The sequence below is a fragment of the Cinclus cinclus genome, chromosome 2 (assembly GCF_963662255.1).
Source record: "Cinclus cinclus chromosome 2, bCinCin1.1, whole genome shotgun sequence".
NCBI classification, from domain to species: domain Eukaryota; kingdom Metazoa; phylum Chordata; class Aves; order Passeriformes; family Cinclidae; genus Cinclus; species Cinclus cinclus.
The window spans coordinates 28,316,903-28,334,266 of record NC_085047.1 but is presented as its reverse complement, the minus strand read 5'-3'; the positions used below and the strand labels follow the sequence as shown (position 1 = coordinate 28,334,266).

The 17,364-nt window shown below is 35.1% G+C and overlaps 1 protein-coding gene across 2 annotated transcripts in view; it reads right to left on the bottom strand.

Moving 5' to 3' along the window:
* STXBP5L (syntaxin binding protein 5L) overlaps window positions 1–17,364 on the bottom strand; it is a 185,788-nt gene that overhangs the window by 164,186 nt on the left and 4,238 nt on the right. For both annotated transcript variants that reach the window (XM_062513006.1, XM_062513015.1), the window contains exon 2: window positions 5,282–5,379. In XM_062513006.1, the coding sequence (XP_062368990.1) occupies window positions 5,282–5,379 (98 nt within the window). The remainder of the gene's footprint in view (window positions 1–5,281; window positions 5,380–17,364) is intronic.

Here is a 17,364-nt window from a genome sequence, read left to right as displayed (position 1 = left end):
CAATCTAAGGCCATTTTCTTTTGTCCTTTCAAGTACTTGAGAGAGTGATAAGGAAATGCCAGCAGTCTCCTTTTCTCAAGGTGAAAAACCCCCAGCTCCCTCAGCAGTTCCTCATAGCACTTGTGCTCCAGACCCTTCCCCAGCTCTGTTTCCCTCTTCTGGACACATTCCAGCACCTCAGTATCTTTCTTTTAGAAATGGGCCTAGAAATGGACACAGGATTTGAGGTGTGGCCTCCCTAGTGTTGGGTACCAGGGGACAATCACTGCCCTGGTCCTGCTGGCCACAATATTGCTGACACAGGCCAAGATGCCACTGGCCTTTTTGAAGCCATGCTTGTTTCTCCATAAAACATACCTGTTAAAGTAAGTGTTGCTGTACCTTATTCGACATTCAAAAATCACTCTTCCTACTAAAGCATGGGAAGAAATACATAAAACAGGCCAGAAAAAGCTATTCCAAATATGATCTTAAAACAGAATCTCCCTTGAGCACAACCTGTAGAATTTTTGTGGTTTGCAAATGGCTTTATATGAAGATTTTTAAAACATAAATAAAAGATATGCTCTCTTCTATACCACTCAATATTGAAAGACTATTTCTACATTTTGTAGTAAATTTCATAGACAGCTGCAATCTGCCACATCTGAATTTATCTGATGCAATTTCATACACTACGACAAGTCAATTTAATAACCTGCTCCTTAGTACCAAAATTTTGTTACTCCCCCATTTCCTTCTCTGTCCAGTCCCAACAGCACTCCTTCCACTTTCTTCATGCATCATTCTGACTAACACTGGAAGTAAGCACCAGATAAATCAGTTTGCTAATCTGGCAAAAAAAAGAGAAAAGGTAACACAGCAGAACTGGCATTTTGCCAGGTTAGTGTGCTGGATGGCTCACAGTAATACATTCGACAAGCAGCAGAACTGGAGCAAAGAAGTGTCAGAACTATGCAGCTAAGGTAGGGATAGAGCAATGCTTCCACTGTCATGTGTTAGCAAGTCAGAATAATGTTTTGTTTGCCTAGGTGTAAAATGGCCACTATGTTTTCTGATAACATGGATAACAAGCAGCCCTACTGGAAAAGCCTTGCATGGGTTGCAGAAGCCTTACAGCTTTGCTCAAGCAAATAAAAGTGAAAGTGAAGATTTGCATGCCCCACGACTTGCATCCATGACAATATGGAGCCTGTAAGTCTAAAGAAGATGTATTAATAACAGCATCAGACCACACTATAACACATACAAAAACATATTATTAATTTAAGCCTGTTTGATGGTAAATTTTTTAGTGGTGTGGAAGCCATTCTGGACCCAGTAGGTTGTCTTCTTTTTACTGGATTTAAGACAAACTTCTTCTCATTTCATGATAAGCAAAGATGGTAATAGCTAGAGATGAGTTTCTTTCAGAATTTCTCACTCCAATTGACCACTAAATAATCAGCTGTTTGATAAAAAAAAAGTAGATATTGTATTCTATATGTTTGTAGAGAGCTGTAATGACTAAACATAGCTCTGATGCAATAAAAAAACTCCAAAGGAAAGGATTCAGTGGCTCCAGAAAGTATTTATAACGAATTTTAACAGGCATTTGTCAGCTGAATAAATGACAATATAGAAATATGCATCCTGAAATCTGAGCATAGCATGCCACTTCCTCAGATCTGTTACTAGTATAATCATTGTTAACAATACTGATTTTGATCTATTTATTCAGACTGTGAATGTGGAAAAACCCCCAGACTTCTAGTTTTCCTCTGAAATTAAGAACAGGCTTAAATCTGACCAAGTATCTTAATTTCTCACCTCTTTGTATGGTGATACAGAACCTTCTCTGACAGCAACCAGAGACTGTACACTTTGTTTTATTGTGTGTAGTGTCAGAAGGTTCTTCAGACTGGGACTAGAGAAGACGGATAGGGAGACAATAAGAAAAGGAATTCCATTTCATAGCCCCTCTTCAATTGAATGTGTTTTCCTTAAGCAAGGATATTCCTCTTAGAGTGGTACCAAGCAATGATCTGAACAATGATCACAAGTATGGGAACTGGGAACAGGCTTCCAACAGGAAGAAAAGATCTCAAAGGAAAAATGAAATTTGCTATGTTTAGGATGAAGGTAAAGAATGACCAAGCAACTGTTTCAGGAGTGAGGTTTTGGCCCTTTATTTGCAGACTTTGTTAGCTTGTGACAGCAATAGGAAGATACTCCTTCTTTGATGGTTTGCAGTGCACTCTGATTCAGCGGGCAGCATCTATGAGGATCCAGTACCCAGCAGTCATCATTGTAGGTAACACCTGCAGTTATTTGGACTTCCTCAGGAAACCCACAGAGACTACTAGGATCAGTGAAGTGTAGCAACAACAATTCTCAGTGCTACAGAAGGTGCTAGCATCTAAGCACCCAGAAAAGAAATCTAGAAGAAGACAAACTGATTGCCATACCAAAATGAACTTTCATTTATCTCTGCATTCTGATGGCAGCTTATGAATAATATGCTCTATTTCAGAACAATTTAACATAGTCAACTTCAGTACTGCTGCTTGATCACTCAAAATGATCACCTGAAGGACTGATGTTAGACATAAATTCACAACCACAAAAGAACTTGCTTCCTTTTCTTAAAAAACAGCTTGTCTTTTGAGACCTGTTAACTTTTGACAAGTAGAAATATCAATACTTTGTGAATCTTTTAAAAAATCAAGAAAGCTTTTGGACGCATCACAGGAGAACTTGTTCTACACCAGTTCATAAATATTAAACATAAATTCAGTCTTCCCATCCTTTTGTGTTCCTTAGACAAGAGAGTCTAATCCAAACCAGATACCTTTGGCACTACCAGGAAACAAACAAATAAATAATTAGGTGAATTTATCTGATGGAAGCCAAGTAGTCTGTCCTTTCACTCCATCAAGAGTACTGTTTAGAAACACCAGCCAAACACAATATATGTATGGAAATAATTCCCTTTTTCTTGCGAAACATACTCACAGCAGACTGAAATTTTGCAGTTCTGTTAAAAGTATTTTTACAGGGTACTGTGGAAAACTTTGAGCCACTAAAACCTATATTTTCTTTAGTTTGCTAAAAAAAGCCCACATTATGAATTGTACTTTCAGATGTAATACTTAATCTTTACTTGAATTTAATTGCCTGATTTCAGTAACTACAAACATATGCAACAAGACTGGCTTAAATGAGTTGTGTTCTGGGAGTAGCCTTAGGGCCTGTGTCACTGCAAATTTATTAGTCCACAAGTAGGTCTTTTTTATGTACTATGTTCTGCAAAACTTAGAGCCAAGTGGAGAAATATCAGTTAAAATGAATAAATAAGTAATTCTTTTTATGGCATCCTCTGTCTTCAAAGCACAGTTTCCATTAACTCAGGGCTCAATTAAGCAAACCAGGCTGACTGTGGCTAAGCTGAGAAGCATTTATGTTATGACATTTCTTCCAAAAAAAAATTAAATTCCCTGGTAATCCTGATGCTCTTGTTTAATTAAGATACTAGAACTGGCGGAAATTTTTTCATGAACGAGGTAGGACTTCACTAGAAGACAGGAGAAGAGGTGTTAAAAAGGAAGGATATGTTGAAAAACATTCTTTTCTCTTCTGCTAACTCTATAATCTATTTTTTGTAGAAAACATATAGAGAATTTTATATAAGCTTAGGGATATAGCTATTTTTCCACTTCATGTACCATTCCTGTGGCAGGAGACATGCAGGTATAAATTAATTCTACATGAACCTGTATTGATTCAGGCTCTGCACCTGAATTTTCCTCAAAGGAGAGATTTGTAGAGATACAGGATGCCTAGCCTACATTGACAGCACTGCTCCTAGAAAAGCCACATTGCTGAAATGGAAAGAAGAGGTGGGTTCAGGAGTCAATCTTCTGCAAGGTCTTCTTCCTACATCTACCATGAAATACCCAATACCCTCACTCTGAAAATATCAGTGATAATCAGGAACAAAGCCCTGGACTTTTACCCCTTTCATACCTCTAAAAAGAAAAAGAAAACATGACTACTAGACTTGCACTTCCCAGAAGTGGACAAATTCATGGACACTTTCTTCTTTGCATTTGCATAAATATATTATATCTACTTCACATTGGTAAGAAATAAAGAGTAGAATATCAAAGCAAAGCTTGTCACATAACCTGAGATTTAGTTGAGTCTTGTGAGAAATTCTGGCTAGAAATTGAGATATTCAGAAATTCAGATACACATTGAGGCTTATGAAAATGCAACGGTTCAGACCAAGGGTATCCAAAAATGGGGGAACCAAAGTTTTAGTAAAGTTGCATTAGGCACAGGCTTGTTTTCCACAAGATTTTTTACTTTGTAAGCTGCCTTGAGTTCATTACATTTAATGTTACCTTGGGAACAGGGATAGCAAAAAACCAGAAAATGTTATACTGCTATTTCATACAGCACTGTCCCCTACTTTAAACACATAATTTATTTGGCTACAAAAAGCTTGTAAAAAACATTGCTTTATGAATTCTGTATTCTGTAAGTTTTAAGCCTTCCAGTAATAGTCTCTCTCATTTTTTTCCTTGCTTCATATGTATTTTCACTAAAGTGGAAAACATTGGAACCATGCCAAATTAATAAAATTATGTAGAGACACATTTTTAAATATAGCATATTTAAATACTCATATTTTTTTCTTTAAGTATTCAAATTTTAATTACGTTTTAGTTAAATTTATTCAGTATAGACTTCTAACTTAAAAATCCTACTGTATTAAAAACAACATATAAATTGCTGGCACTGAAGTACCTTTATAATTAACAAAAAGAAATAAGCACTTTTACAGCGCTACACCTTCTCCTTTGGGAAGAGATTAATTCTGTCCTAAAATCACTTATTTCCTATCATTCACTTGGAAGAATCTAAACAATTTCATACATAACCATCTATCTGCATTGCAGCAATGAATTTATTTATTTATTGCTAGCACATTCACAACTTGTTCATTACCACTTTGCTATCCACTTTTACTTTTCAGGCTGAAAAAGATCAATTCTGTTTTATCTTAACCAACATATGCCAAAATCATATGCTACAAACTCTATCAGAAATTGCTCTTTGTACCCCTTAGGGACCTGGTTAATTCCTCAACAGCACATCCTTTTCCAGTCTGTCTCACAAAGCAAAATGAAGTAGAACATAACAACTGCAGCCTTACCTGAGTGCTTGCAGAAGGTAATTCCCATCCCTGCATTACAAATACATAGAGATGGTGCAAATTCTGAATGAGAAAGGATACATTCGTATGGCTCCTGTTCTTGTTCCAATTGCCAGAATTTTCTGAACTGGGTCAAAAGCTAAGGCAGTGGGTAGGTAAGGAAAGCCATGGCGAACCGTCTGAAATAGAGCAAAGGAACAAAGTGACTGAACTGCAACCACAGAGAACAGCACGAATGTTTTATGCTTATGTTTTCTGTATGTTGTAGCATTTTCAATACATTTCAAGACAAGTATTTGAAAATATACAGTATTTTGAATACAGACATGAATTTTGTTCATGTGAATTTCTAGTTATGCTTTTCACTCAGTAATATTTTAAATGGTTTTATTGCAACAAAGTAAGATTGCAAAGTGTAGGTTACTATACAACTGGTATATATTGCTGAAGTGGTATACTGAAAGATAACCTTAATATACAGGGCAGGTGAACTGTAAACTGGAAAAAAAAGACATATAATATGCTTTCAAAACACTGTCACAAACAACCTCAGCCTCAACAAAACAGCTCCAGCAGAAAGAAATGGAATATGTTCAGCAGAAAAGATCCAATAAACCACTAAACTAAATCGAGTCTATGAGGTAAAAACCCTTAATACCAATTAAAAAAACAAAGACACCAGAGAAGATGTTCTCAAAATGAGCAACTGAACCACTCACCCTTTCTTAATCTTTATTTATAATACTATGCTTTTCATTCTAAATTTTTGCAGAGATTCTTTGGGGAATAAATAATCTGAGCATGATCCAACACATCCTTGAAGACTGTCTCAGTATTTTAAGTTACCTTAACCGGGAGGTTGTGACCAACATGACTTGCCCAATCTTATGAGGAAGAATCTGATGAGGGAGAACACTAACATAAGAATAAAATAGAAAATAAGAAGACTAGACTACAAAACTACACATAAAAATAAACTGTAATTAAATTTGTGTGTGGCACTGCTTACCTATAATAGCAAAAAATTGCTATTTTTAGTATAATAATAATAATAATTTATGTTATTTAACAAAATAAAACCTTGAATTCTAGGACTGACTTTTTTTTAGTAAGTGTTTGGAATTGGAGAGGAAGTACTTTGAACTGAATGAAATTTAACTTTTTAAGCTATTTTCCTCTTCCTTGAAATTATGTAGCTCAAGAACTATGTCTGCTGAAGCATTCAGCTGTCCCTGTGGAACAACTTCAACAAAAGGTACTCCTTAAGTGCAGACCTGTTGAGTAAAAGGCAGCTGATGATTCCACAGATGTATCACTCCAACTCCTCTATTACAGCTGGAAACACTTGAACTGATATTCACAAGCAGTTTGGGAACAACCAAATGTATGTTTTTCAGCAAATAACCACTTCCTTAAAAGAGATCTTACTTGTCTCATATCTTAATTACTGCTGATAAAGGAAGTTGTTTAAAGAATGTCTAATAGTTTCTAGGCTTAAAAAACCCAGCAGCATATGCTACTTCAGTAAGCTATAGAAAAGTAACTCACTTTTTATGTTAATGTAGGCATTTATCAAAGATCTCAGTTTTGTTTCTGGTTTGCTTTGCTTGGTGTTTTGGGTTTTTTTAAACTTTCTTATCTTCTTAAGTGTTAGGATTACTGAAATAAAAAGTTTTTTATTCTGATATCTAATCTGGGATCAGACTTAGACAAGCCTAGAACTAGTTTTACCTCTCATGTCACAAAAACATCAGGAATCATGGATTGTAGTATTTTCTAGTGTGTTGAACATGTGACATTACTAATCTGCTATTATATTTGAAAATTCTCTATTCTGGTGAACAAAAGTTCTTCCTTATCTGAAAAAAACCCATATATTTTAGCAATTATCTTTTTTTAATTACTGATTTTAGGAAGGCTCTCTCTAATAAAGTTTTAATTCCTATCAGTTCCAGTCACAGTAAGCTTCTCTGAAGTTTAGCCACAGCTGGAGTTTTCAGTACAATTTTTAAGATCCGAGAATGCAAAGATAAATATTTTTAAAGACTTATTTGCATCTTTGCCTACATATTTAGGATCTGCATTGTGTTTTCAGTATTTCTGCTATCTAGAGTCAAACTTCCCATTTGAAAATTTTAATTGGGTCTTATATTTGAGACAGAACTATGTTTTAAAAGAACAGTAATGTACATCTTTTCAGGATCACAGCTCAGCTCACAATTTTTAAACTCTAGGATTGACTCAAAAGTGCTCTTTCTGTTTTGCAGCCATTTTCCAAATTTGAGTATTTTGACTAGTTCCAGTTGGGAGTTTTTGTGAATACAAAATTCTGCCATTTGTAAAACATTTTTTTAAATTGTTGAAATCTATTGAACATGCAGGTAAATTTCACTTTTCAAGTAAAATATTTGTATTTATTTTGTTTCAAAAGAGAAAAACCATTTCAGAAGGAAAGCCAAGTTATACAGTACAGAGTTAGGGCAGAAAAAGATGTCTCTCTGAGAGTTTGGCCCAAATTAGAGTAGCCTCAGAAGTTATTCTGAAGATTAAACCTATTCAACAAAAGAACACGGAAAAGCTGGAACACTCCAAACTTGCAGATTCTCATCCTCACCTTTGGTCCAACAAAAGCTCTTTGGTCTCTTATTTTTCCAAGGACTGTGAGAAAAATTAACATGAAGAAACAGCACTTGGAGTAGACTTTCCAGCTGTGCATTGATACAGCTCATGTGAACATGAGTGTAAGAATGAGTAACTGATCTAGTACTTTGTCTGGGTTTCCTTACAGCATTTACTAATATAGATGAAAATGAAAAGAAGGCCACAAAATTAACTTCCTAGGGTGACAAAATAAAAAGTACATTTCTATTTTATCTGAGCTGTGTCCAGTAGGAACAAGATAGAGCAAAACTATCAATGGCACTCAGAAATGCAAAACAAAGTAGTTGGGGTCAATAGCAGGCAAAAGCCGATGCATGCTTAAAAATCAGTCTGTGTTCAAAGAAATATAGGGGGGCCTCACTACTCCAAATACCCCAGGAAAGAAGCTGCCAAGGGAAAAAAAAAAAAACAACAAACAAACGGAGACAAAAAAAAAAAAACAGACAGCAGATGGAGCCAGGACTGCTTTTCTCCACATTATCCAGCTTCTTTTTATGTCTCCTTTTTGGGCACGCTGTCTCTAGAGGCAGTCTGTGCTCCCTAGGACATACAGTTTCCGTGCAACATGCAAAATAATTTACTTGAAACAGAACAATTACAAATGCAGGTACAATTTCAGCATAAATCTGTGTTCAGCTTAGTTATTTTCTCTTAAATTATCTTTTAAATAATTTTAAGCAGTGAATTGCATGTATGTATCATTAATCTTTACCGAATCAATTTACCTAAATTAATACAGGAAATTGATTATTTGGACTTGCTTGTAATCTACCAATGAATATTTTAATATCCTGTACAGAACATAATGGTCTTTTTCCATCTCAGATACCATGAGATATTTTATTAGCTGAAAAAAAAAATTCACTAGTACTAATACGCAGTATCCAGTACAATTGTTCACATGGTGCATAATGCAATTCTTCAGTTTAAGAGTTTTCTTAACTTTTATTTTGTGGTAGTTTATATTAGACTTCAAAGACACCTTTTTAATAAAAGTGATTATAGCATTTTCTAAATAGCTACAGAAAATACAGAATTAGATCAAATTTTAAATTGTATCAATGAATAAATAGGGTTTATAGTCAAAAGTGTTTCTGACAATTTGCATAAACTTAAAATTTGTAACTTTTCTACTAATATTTTATAGATACCCTGTTTCATTTAACATCTGAAAGCAAAACTGATTTACCTAGGTAAATAGTTTTTGAGAATCTGTATATTTGTTAAAACTTAACCATGTAGTCTAAACCTGTGGCTCAATATGTAGAGTCTATTTCCAACTTGTTGCCAACACACCAAATGTAAAAATATCATTGAAGAATAATTGATTGGTTTACAAAATAGAGGATGAAGTGTTGACTGAAACCTCTCCAGCCTTTTGCTCAGCTATGTAGGAAATTAAAAAATGTCAATGATTACAGCATTTTCACCACTTCAATACTATCTTTAGTATTGTGGTGCTCCAAGATGGTAGTTATAAAAATGAGTGCTTATACAAATGACTTGCTATGTATTATATCTCTACAAAACCATGACATCCCTCATTTATGGATCTCCGTGTCTGTAATCTCTGATTGGTAAAACTAATCCCTTCTCATGAAAAATGGAAAGAGGACAAGGAATCAGCAGGCTTCCAACCAAAGTAAACAACACAAGACAGATAAATGTTTTATTAGTTGAATTTTCATTTTTCAACGTAATGGTTTTTTGTGAAAATCACAGCTTAGCTACAACTTTTCAAATCCAAGTTATTGATTCCATCTAGCTCTCAACCTCTAATAGGAACCAGGGCTTCTGAGCACGTTCACAGAATATTCTAAAAAACTACCTCTTTTTTCTCTCTCTTAGATAAAGATACCCACAGATAGTTCTTTTCCCTGGTGTAAAGCTAGAAACAGTCATCTGGAAAAAGCTATTTATAAAAGGGACTCTGGACCTCTAGACTGGGAAAGCTGATTGCTGTCCCTGACAAGATGGCAAAATAAAGACTAACAGAGCACACAGATAAAGATTGTTGCAGAAGTCAGCAGAGTTTCTTCAATGGGAAATCATGTCTGACTATCTCTCTATAATTCGATGAAGCTGTCAGCATGCAAGTAAATAAAGGCGATATGAATATACATAAGTTTTCCAAAAACCTTCTGATAACATTCCACAGCAATGTTATTAGAGAAAAAGAAGTGTCATGGGACTGAAGAAATTTCTTTGTGGACTGAAAGCTGGTTAGATCACAGAAGACAAAGGACACAGTTTATGGATTTTTTACCATGAAGAAAATTCACAAGTAGAGTTCTCCCTGCTTGGACCAATTTTATGAATTGTCTTTAATGACCTATAAAAGATAATGAACCCTTAAGTCTCTGAGATCATAGCTAATAGTAAGCTCATTTGGAAAGTGAAATTCACTGCTACCAGTGACAAGCTCCTGAAAGACTTCACTAGAGTGACTTAAGTGGGCAAGACATTGATAAATGACCCTCAGTGTGGATAGATGTAAGATATCTAGAAGAAAAAAAAAATCTTAACTAGATCTGCCCAATGCTGAATTTGGAACTAGCATTTACAACTCAGCAAAGTAATTTTTAGGTATGGTTGTCATTCCTCAAAAATATTTGGTTTAGCATTCAACAGCAAGCCCAAAAAGCCAAGTAATACTGAACATCATGAGGAAGAGCATAAGGAATAACACAGAATAATTCTGCTGTGACAGAAAACCTGTGTGAGCCCATTACTTGAGAGCTGTATGTGGGGGGATATGACTAAGACTTATATAAACAAGTGAGTGGGTTAGCTAAACATATTTGGCAAAGCCTTGGAGGCATTCAACAGAAATTAAAGATTAGTTCAAAATGGAGGGAAAAATGGGACAAATTCATTGACATGATTGATAAATGGATTTTAGAAGGATAGACTAAAGATATGCCCTCCAATATATCAAATCAAATGATGGTGAATGATGGGAGATTGGAAAGGGAATGGACTGCAGAAAGTGATGTAACTTATTACCCTCCCTAGGTGACAATTCCTCTGCCACTGTCACTGACTGACTGCTGGGAGATATGGACCATGGGTTTGTCTCAGCAGGCTATTTCATTTGAGCTTATTATCCTCACCAGTAGCAGTGAAACAGAGAGAAGGAAAGAGGAGATTAGTACTGGCGGAGAAAAAGACAGTAAAGAAAAAAAAATATTGAAAATGTGGACACAAAAGAGAAGTGTTACTGAAATAGGAATACTGGGGCAGGAAGAAAAAATATGTATAAGAAACAAGCAGAATTTAATAATATTTCCCCACAAAGACTTCTAGCATAGAAGATTAATACTTTTAGCAATAGGAAAATTTGGTTTGTTATTTAATTTTTAAATTATGGAACTTATTTTGTTATAAAAGTTTACTTAGTCAGCTGTTGTAGAATTTTGAGAAAGTAGCTGTCCTGGACATAAAACAAATACAGCCTGAATTTTAAAAGTTTAGTTTCCCAAAGATTACACACTGATAATTATATGCAAAATAGGAGATATTTTAAAATGAGTATTTTAAATTAACTGACTTAAATATTATACATTTTTGTACAATGAACATACAAAATATTTTTTTCTGTAACAAAGATCTCTGCAGATCTTTTTCCAGTGTAATTTTCAGTTCTGCAAGTTGGATGTTAAAGACTATGAAATAAGGATGGTCCTATTTAGATGTGATTCATACAGATACAAACAGCCAAGCTAAGCAAACCACAGGGGAAAAATAAGGCCTTCTGAATTTCAAAAAGCATTCACCTCATGCTAGTCCTTTGAAATGCACTGTAATGTAACAAAAATACAAAATTAATATAATTTAGACAGGAAAATCCACAAATATATAAAATCATGTTGATCCATAAGCTTCATTATCCCCAGTTCAGGTGAGGTCAGAAGAGACTGTCTGGTCCAACCCCTCCACCCCAAAGCTAAAGGGGTTGAATTTTAACATCACTTTCTGGATCTATTTAAATCAGTGTAGCTATGGCCAAGCAACTGCTTGGCAACTACACCATCCTGCTACACCCACCACAGCACTGAGTTACAGCATAATAAGTTACAGGGTAATGCATTAATATAACTATCCCAAGGGAGGCATTAAGGCCTTTGGAGAAATCCCAAGTCCAAGGGAGAACGATGTATACAAAATTTTTTCACCTCTTGACTTCTTTCTATAAGAACTCTGCCAATCCCAAAAACAAACAACTAAACAACCAAAAATATTCAACCAAACAATAAACCCCAGGAAAATATACAAAAAGGGGGAAAAAATAAGACCACAATGAAGGAATTGCACCCCACTGTACAATAAATATGGTATAATGTACTTCTCACTATTGCCATTTAAACTGGCAAGAAGAAATAGGGCATCAGCATATGAAGAAATGTCTTGATCATTCATAAAACTATATCTACACTTGTCTTTGATGTAGAATTATAAAAAAAAACCAACCCTAAACTACTAATTGCAAAGTTCATTTTGTTCTACCTACTTAAGCAAGACTTCAGTCCAAATGGTAAACCTTATAATCAAATAATAAAATAAAAATAAAATAATTCAAATAGCAGTTCCATTGATTTTGTTGTTGCATCATTTAATTGTATTACTCTAGAAACTGAGACAGGCTGGTTCATAATATCATCTGCCTGATGGAGATCTGCTTTAGGGGCATTTACAAGCACTGTAAGATCATTCCATTTATCTGATAGCCCTGAAAGGAAAATCTTTTGTCTTCACTATGACTGCAGATAGAGAGAATAAGAATTTTATAACTTTAATGAGAAATTAAACAAAAATAAAAGTGGTTTTATTAAGTTTACATCAGACCAATATAAGAATAAGTCTAATTAATTTTGCATGACTTCCCATTTTTTGGATTTTCTGAAACTTCACTAATTTAAACTAATCATGTTCTGTTCTGTTCTGGCTGATTGTGGTTTCTGTCCTGAAACAAATGCTTTGGTTGCTGCATTCAAAATATTTTAGTTTTAAAAAATCAGCCATACTGGGGGATTGAAAAAATGTTACTGCTATGATAAAATTCTTGAAGGGTAGGGGGTTTGGGCTGGGGAATGGCAGGGGAGGAAGCTAGAGAAACAGAGTGTTAAAACTCTACTTTGATACAGAGATAAGCTGTATTATCCATTTATTACCGTGAAAATCTCTTTTTGAATGTAATTTGGCATCCTTGTATACAAATGCAATTACCAGATTTCATTACTAGCATTTACAATGTTGTTTACTATTTAATAATAATTCATAATTAATCTTCTCCTACCTTCTTTCTGTATACATGCTGTATGTATGCAACTTGAAAGGGGTTTTTTTGGTGTTGAATTGAGAATTTAATCTGAAAGTAATGGCCAGCATGTCACCTCACACAGCGTGAAGATATATTCCAAACGAAATTCAGATATTTTGTGGCAGGTTTTTACCCTCTCACAGCAGTGAAATCTAGCAGATCTTGCGCATCACTGTTCCCCTTTGCATTGTCTATGAAGCTACCATGGACACAGCTCACAGACACAAATGAAGACAGTACAGCCAAGGATTGCAAGAATCAGATCTCTGTTTACATAACTAGGCCACTTTTCCAGCCCTTGCCTCATTCAGGGAGCATTCCAAAATATACATAGGGACAAACAATGAATAAGGCAGGGATCTGTGGACTCAGTAAAATTAAGTGTTATCCACAGGTACAATGGAATGTATCTGTAACACAAGTGATGATGGACAGCTGTAACTGAAAGCACATCTCCACCCTGAAGGGATATAATAGATGGAACAGGATGAATGAAGCAGAGATGAGAATTCATTAATATATTGTTATTTACTATTTTTGTAATGTCCAGTGGATAACACAGAGATCTTCTCAGAGGAGCTGTTGCAAAGAACACAAACAGAATAGCATTAATCCTACTCACATGTTGTATACTGTTCAAAACAAATGTGAGGGAGGACAGGAACAAAATATAAGTGGACACTTCAAGAAAATAAAAAGATGCAATAAAGACTAGATTGTCTCACATATAGACATAACTGGATACTAGCTGAATAAGGGACCTGACTACTGAGTGTCTGACCTTACAGCATTCTTACACAACAGATTTTTAAATGAAACAGAAGCAATTATTTTAATTTATTGGATTCAAATTTTGCAAGACATGCTACTACATACACATGCATCTACTTATATACACCACAGAATTCAGTAGGACTCCTGAGTCCATGCATTCACCAACTCAAAGCCTTGAATATTGAGGTTGGGTTTTTACAGTTCTATATACAACTTAACTTCAAAGGAATCATAAAGAGTGCAGCTCTTCAGACTTTGACCCTAGCTACAGGTGACAGATTGTCTCTAGTACTTTTTATTATTCATAGACTTTGCTGGTGATCTGTTAGGAATGGACACAGCACTGCACAAAGATAACATCTTATTACATTTGAGCATACTTGCCAGCCATCTGTACTGAATAGTATTGCTTTCTTTCCTCTCCACAGATGCACATTACTTGTATTTCTAATCCTACAGTCCTCTATTTTCCCCTATAATGACTCTAACACACACTGTGACAAAAAATATACCCCAGAAGTTATTTTTATAAGCATTTTTTCTTAAACTAGCCAATTGACCACTATATTAATGTAATTTAGGAAAGTGTATTAGTTCACGCTCTACTGCTTCATTTTCTCACTTAACAAAGTGAATACACTAACTTCTCACACTATTTTCACACAGACTTCAGAAAGTGTTTTGAGCATAAATCACAAATCCCACCAGAGAGTATCAGATGTCTCAGAACAGGAAGCAGACATGAGTGGATATTCATCTAAACAAAGTGAGAATGGGGTGTGTCTTGAATTTAGTCCAGCTCCATTGAGGACAGCTGCATGTTTTACACAGAATATGCATTTCTAGCTGGAAAAAAAAATCTTCATATTTTTAGAACCTCTAAGTAATTTCTTGGTTATTTCTTTAAAAAAATAAGTATTTTTCTTTCAGAAGTAAATTGGGGGCAAAGTTGCTTATGCAGTCAACTTTTTATGTGACAGCTCTTCAATCAGAACACTGGGAACCAACCAGGCTGAATTTCCTCCATCCTCCTACAAGAGATTAAAAATTGCTTTTCCAACGGCAATAGTGAGAAAAATTCTCATTAACTATCTGGTGACCCACAGGTGAGGAGCAATATAGTCAGCATTCCCACTAGAGCTGAAGTTGTTCAGCCAGAAGAAGGCTCCAGGGACACCTTATAGCACCTTCCAGCTAAAGGAGGCTAATATAAAGCTGGAGAGGGACTTTTTTACCAGGACATGTAGTTGCAGGACAAGGAGCAAAGGCTTCAAACTAAAAGAGAGTAGGTTCAGATTGGATATTGGGAAAAATTATTTACTGTGAGGGTGCTGAGGCACTGGCACAGGTCAGAGAAACTGTCGATGCCCTATTCTTAAAAGTGTTCAAGGACAGGCTGGATGGTGCTTTGAACAACCTGGTCTAGTGGAAAGTGTCTGTGCCCATGGCAGTGGGGTTGGGAAGTAGATTATCTTCCAACATCTATGATTCCATGGATTAAGAAAAAAATAAAACACAAAAAAGTCATTAACCAACAACCAAAAACAACAACAACAACAACAAACAAAACAAAACAAAAACAAAAAAACCAACCAAACAAACAAAAAAACCACTTGAAATGGCATGCAAATACCTTAACCTTAGGTTTCCCTTTGTGAAATCAAGAGTTGAACTCAGTGATCCTCAAGGATCCCTTCTAACTCACGTTATTCTATGATTCTGATATTGTTAAAAATGCAAGGTCAACCATAAAAAGCAAAACAATTAGAAATACATTAAATAAATTAATCTATGCAGTATGAATTTGCACTCTTGTAGGGATTAAATGATCTTTTTCTGCCATAGTACATTGGAGCCAGGAACCATCTGTAGTCATTTGAGACAGAAAGATATTCAGAGTCATTCTGGCTATCTAAGGTGGGCATATAAATGGAACAACTAACTTCAAGATCACTCTGCAGCTGTGCAGAATGTGTGCAACAGAATGTGAAAACAATGGGAAGCTCAATGGGAAGACGTGGGATAAGTTAAATATGCTAAAAGAAAAACACATGCAAAGCAGGTCAAGCTGGAAACTGTAAACAGTGGACCCTGAACATTTTAGATTTTCTGTGGCATCTATACTGTAGGCATAATATAATTTCTATCTCACAGAAATATTATGAAGGCCAATTCATTAATGTTTATAAGGCTTTCAGAACTACAGTAGTGAGCACTTCTGTTGAAAAAGTCCATAGGGAACTTAATATTCAGGCATGCTCTGAGTTTTGAGTATGCAAAGAAATATTGAAGTACTTTCCAATGACCAAACACTAATTTTTCTGCTAAATTAAACCTATAGAAGAAATATGGGATCATGTAATTAAAAGTTGTCTGTGCAAACAAAGTTATTTAAGCAATGTGGAACTTCTAAAGTGCTTTATTCAGCAACCTTAAAGGTCAGGAAATCATTTGGAACCTGTAATTGCATGTGTTGGCAATAAAGGGTGTGCATTACTTCACTTGGGATTAATAAAGCAAAAAGAGATATATTTACACAAAAACTCCAAATGAGTGAACCCAGTTATACTATTACAGTTACCTTAAAGTCTTCAAAACACTTTCAAAAGAAGCTTTAAATGTGCTATGCTCTTTCCCATGGATAAGTCCTATTTCTAATTAATACAAACAAAAAAGAAGAATACATTCTGGTCATTAAAAATTTCATGAAATTACTATAATCTAATTTAAAAGTGCCATTTATGACTCTGTAGTTTTAAACAGAATAGGGTTCTGCACCTAACTTTAGAGCCAAACTCCGGTATATGGCAAAAAAAATCATTCCAAATGTTATCTTATTTACCATTTAAGTATTAAATGAACTCTGAGAACTTAAAAGTAAAGAGTTTATACTAATTTTAAAATGGGTTTTCACTGAAATGTAGCACTTTGCAAACATTTTATTTTTTGTTGACCTTAGCAAGGAAACAAGACAGACTAACCAAAGAGCTCAAACTGACTAAAACACTGCAGGCACCTTATAACAAGGATTTTTGTTTTCAATACTTCATAACCAAAAACATGCTCCTGCAGCATTGTGCTTAAATTGCCATTCCAAAATTCTTCTCTGTTATCACTGAACTGTAGTGTCATGTTGCATTTGCAGTTAAATGTTTATCTTCAGAGGCTGACAAAATAAGGCGTTACCACCTATAAACTCTGGGAATTAAAATTTAAGACTACCTGATAGGAAATCCAGATGATTAAGGTATTTAACTTAGCTACTCACTGACTATATCTTGAAGGCCTGTTTTTGCCAAGCATAAGCAAAATTAGGAAGGCACAATTGCAATTGGCCATGGGATTCCATATCGGTTTTAACAAAGCCCTGAAACTGTTCTGGCCTCTATGGGTTTTTCATAAAGACTGG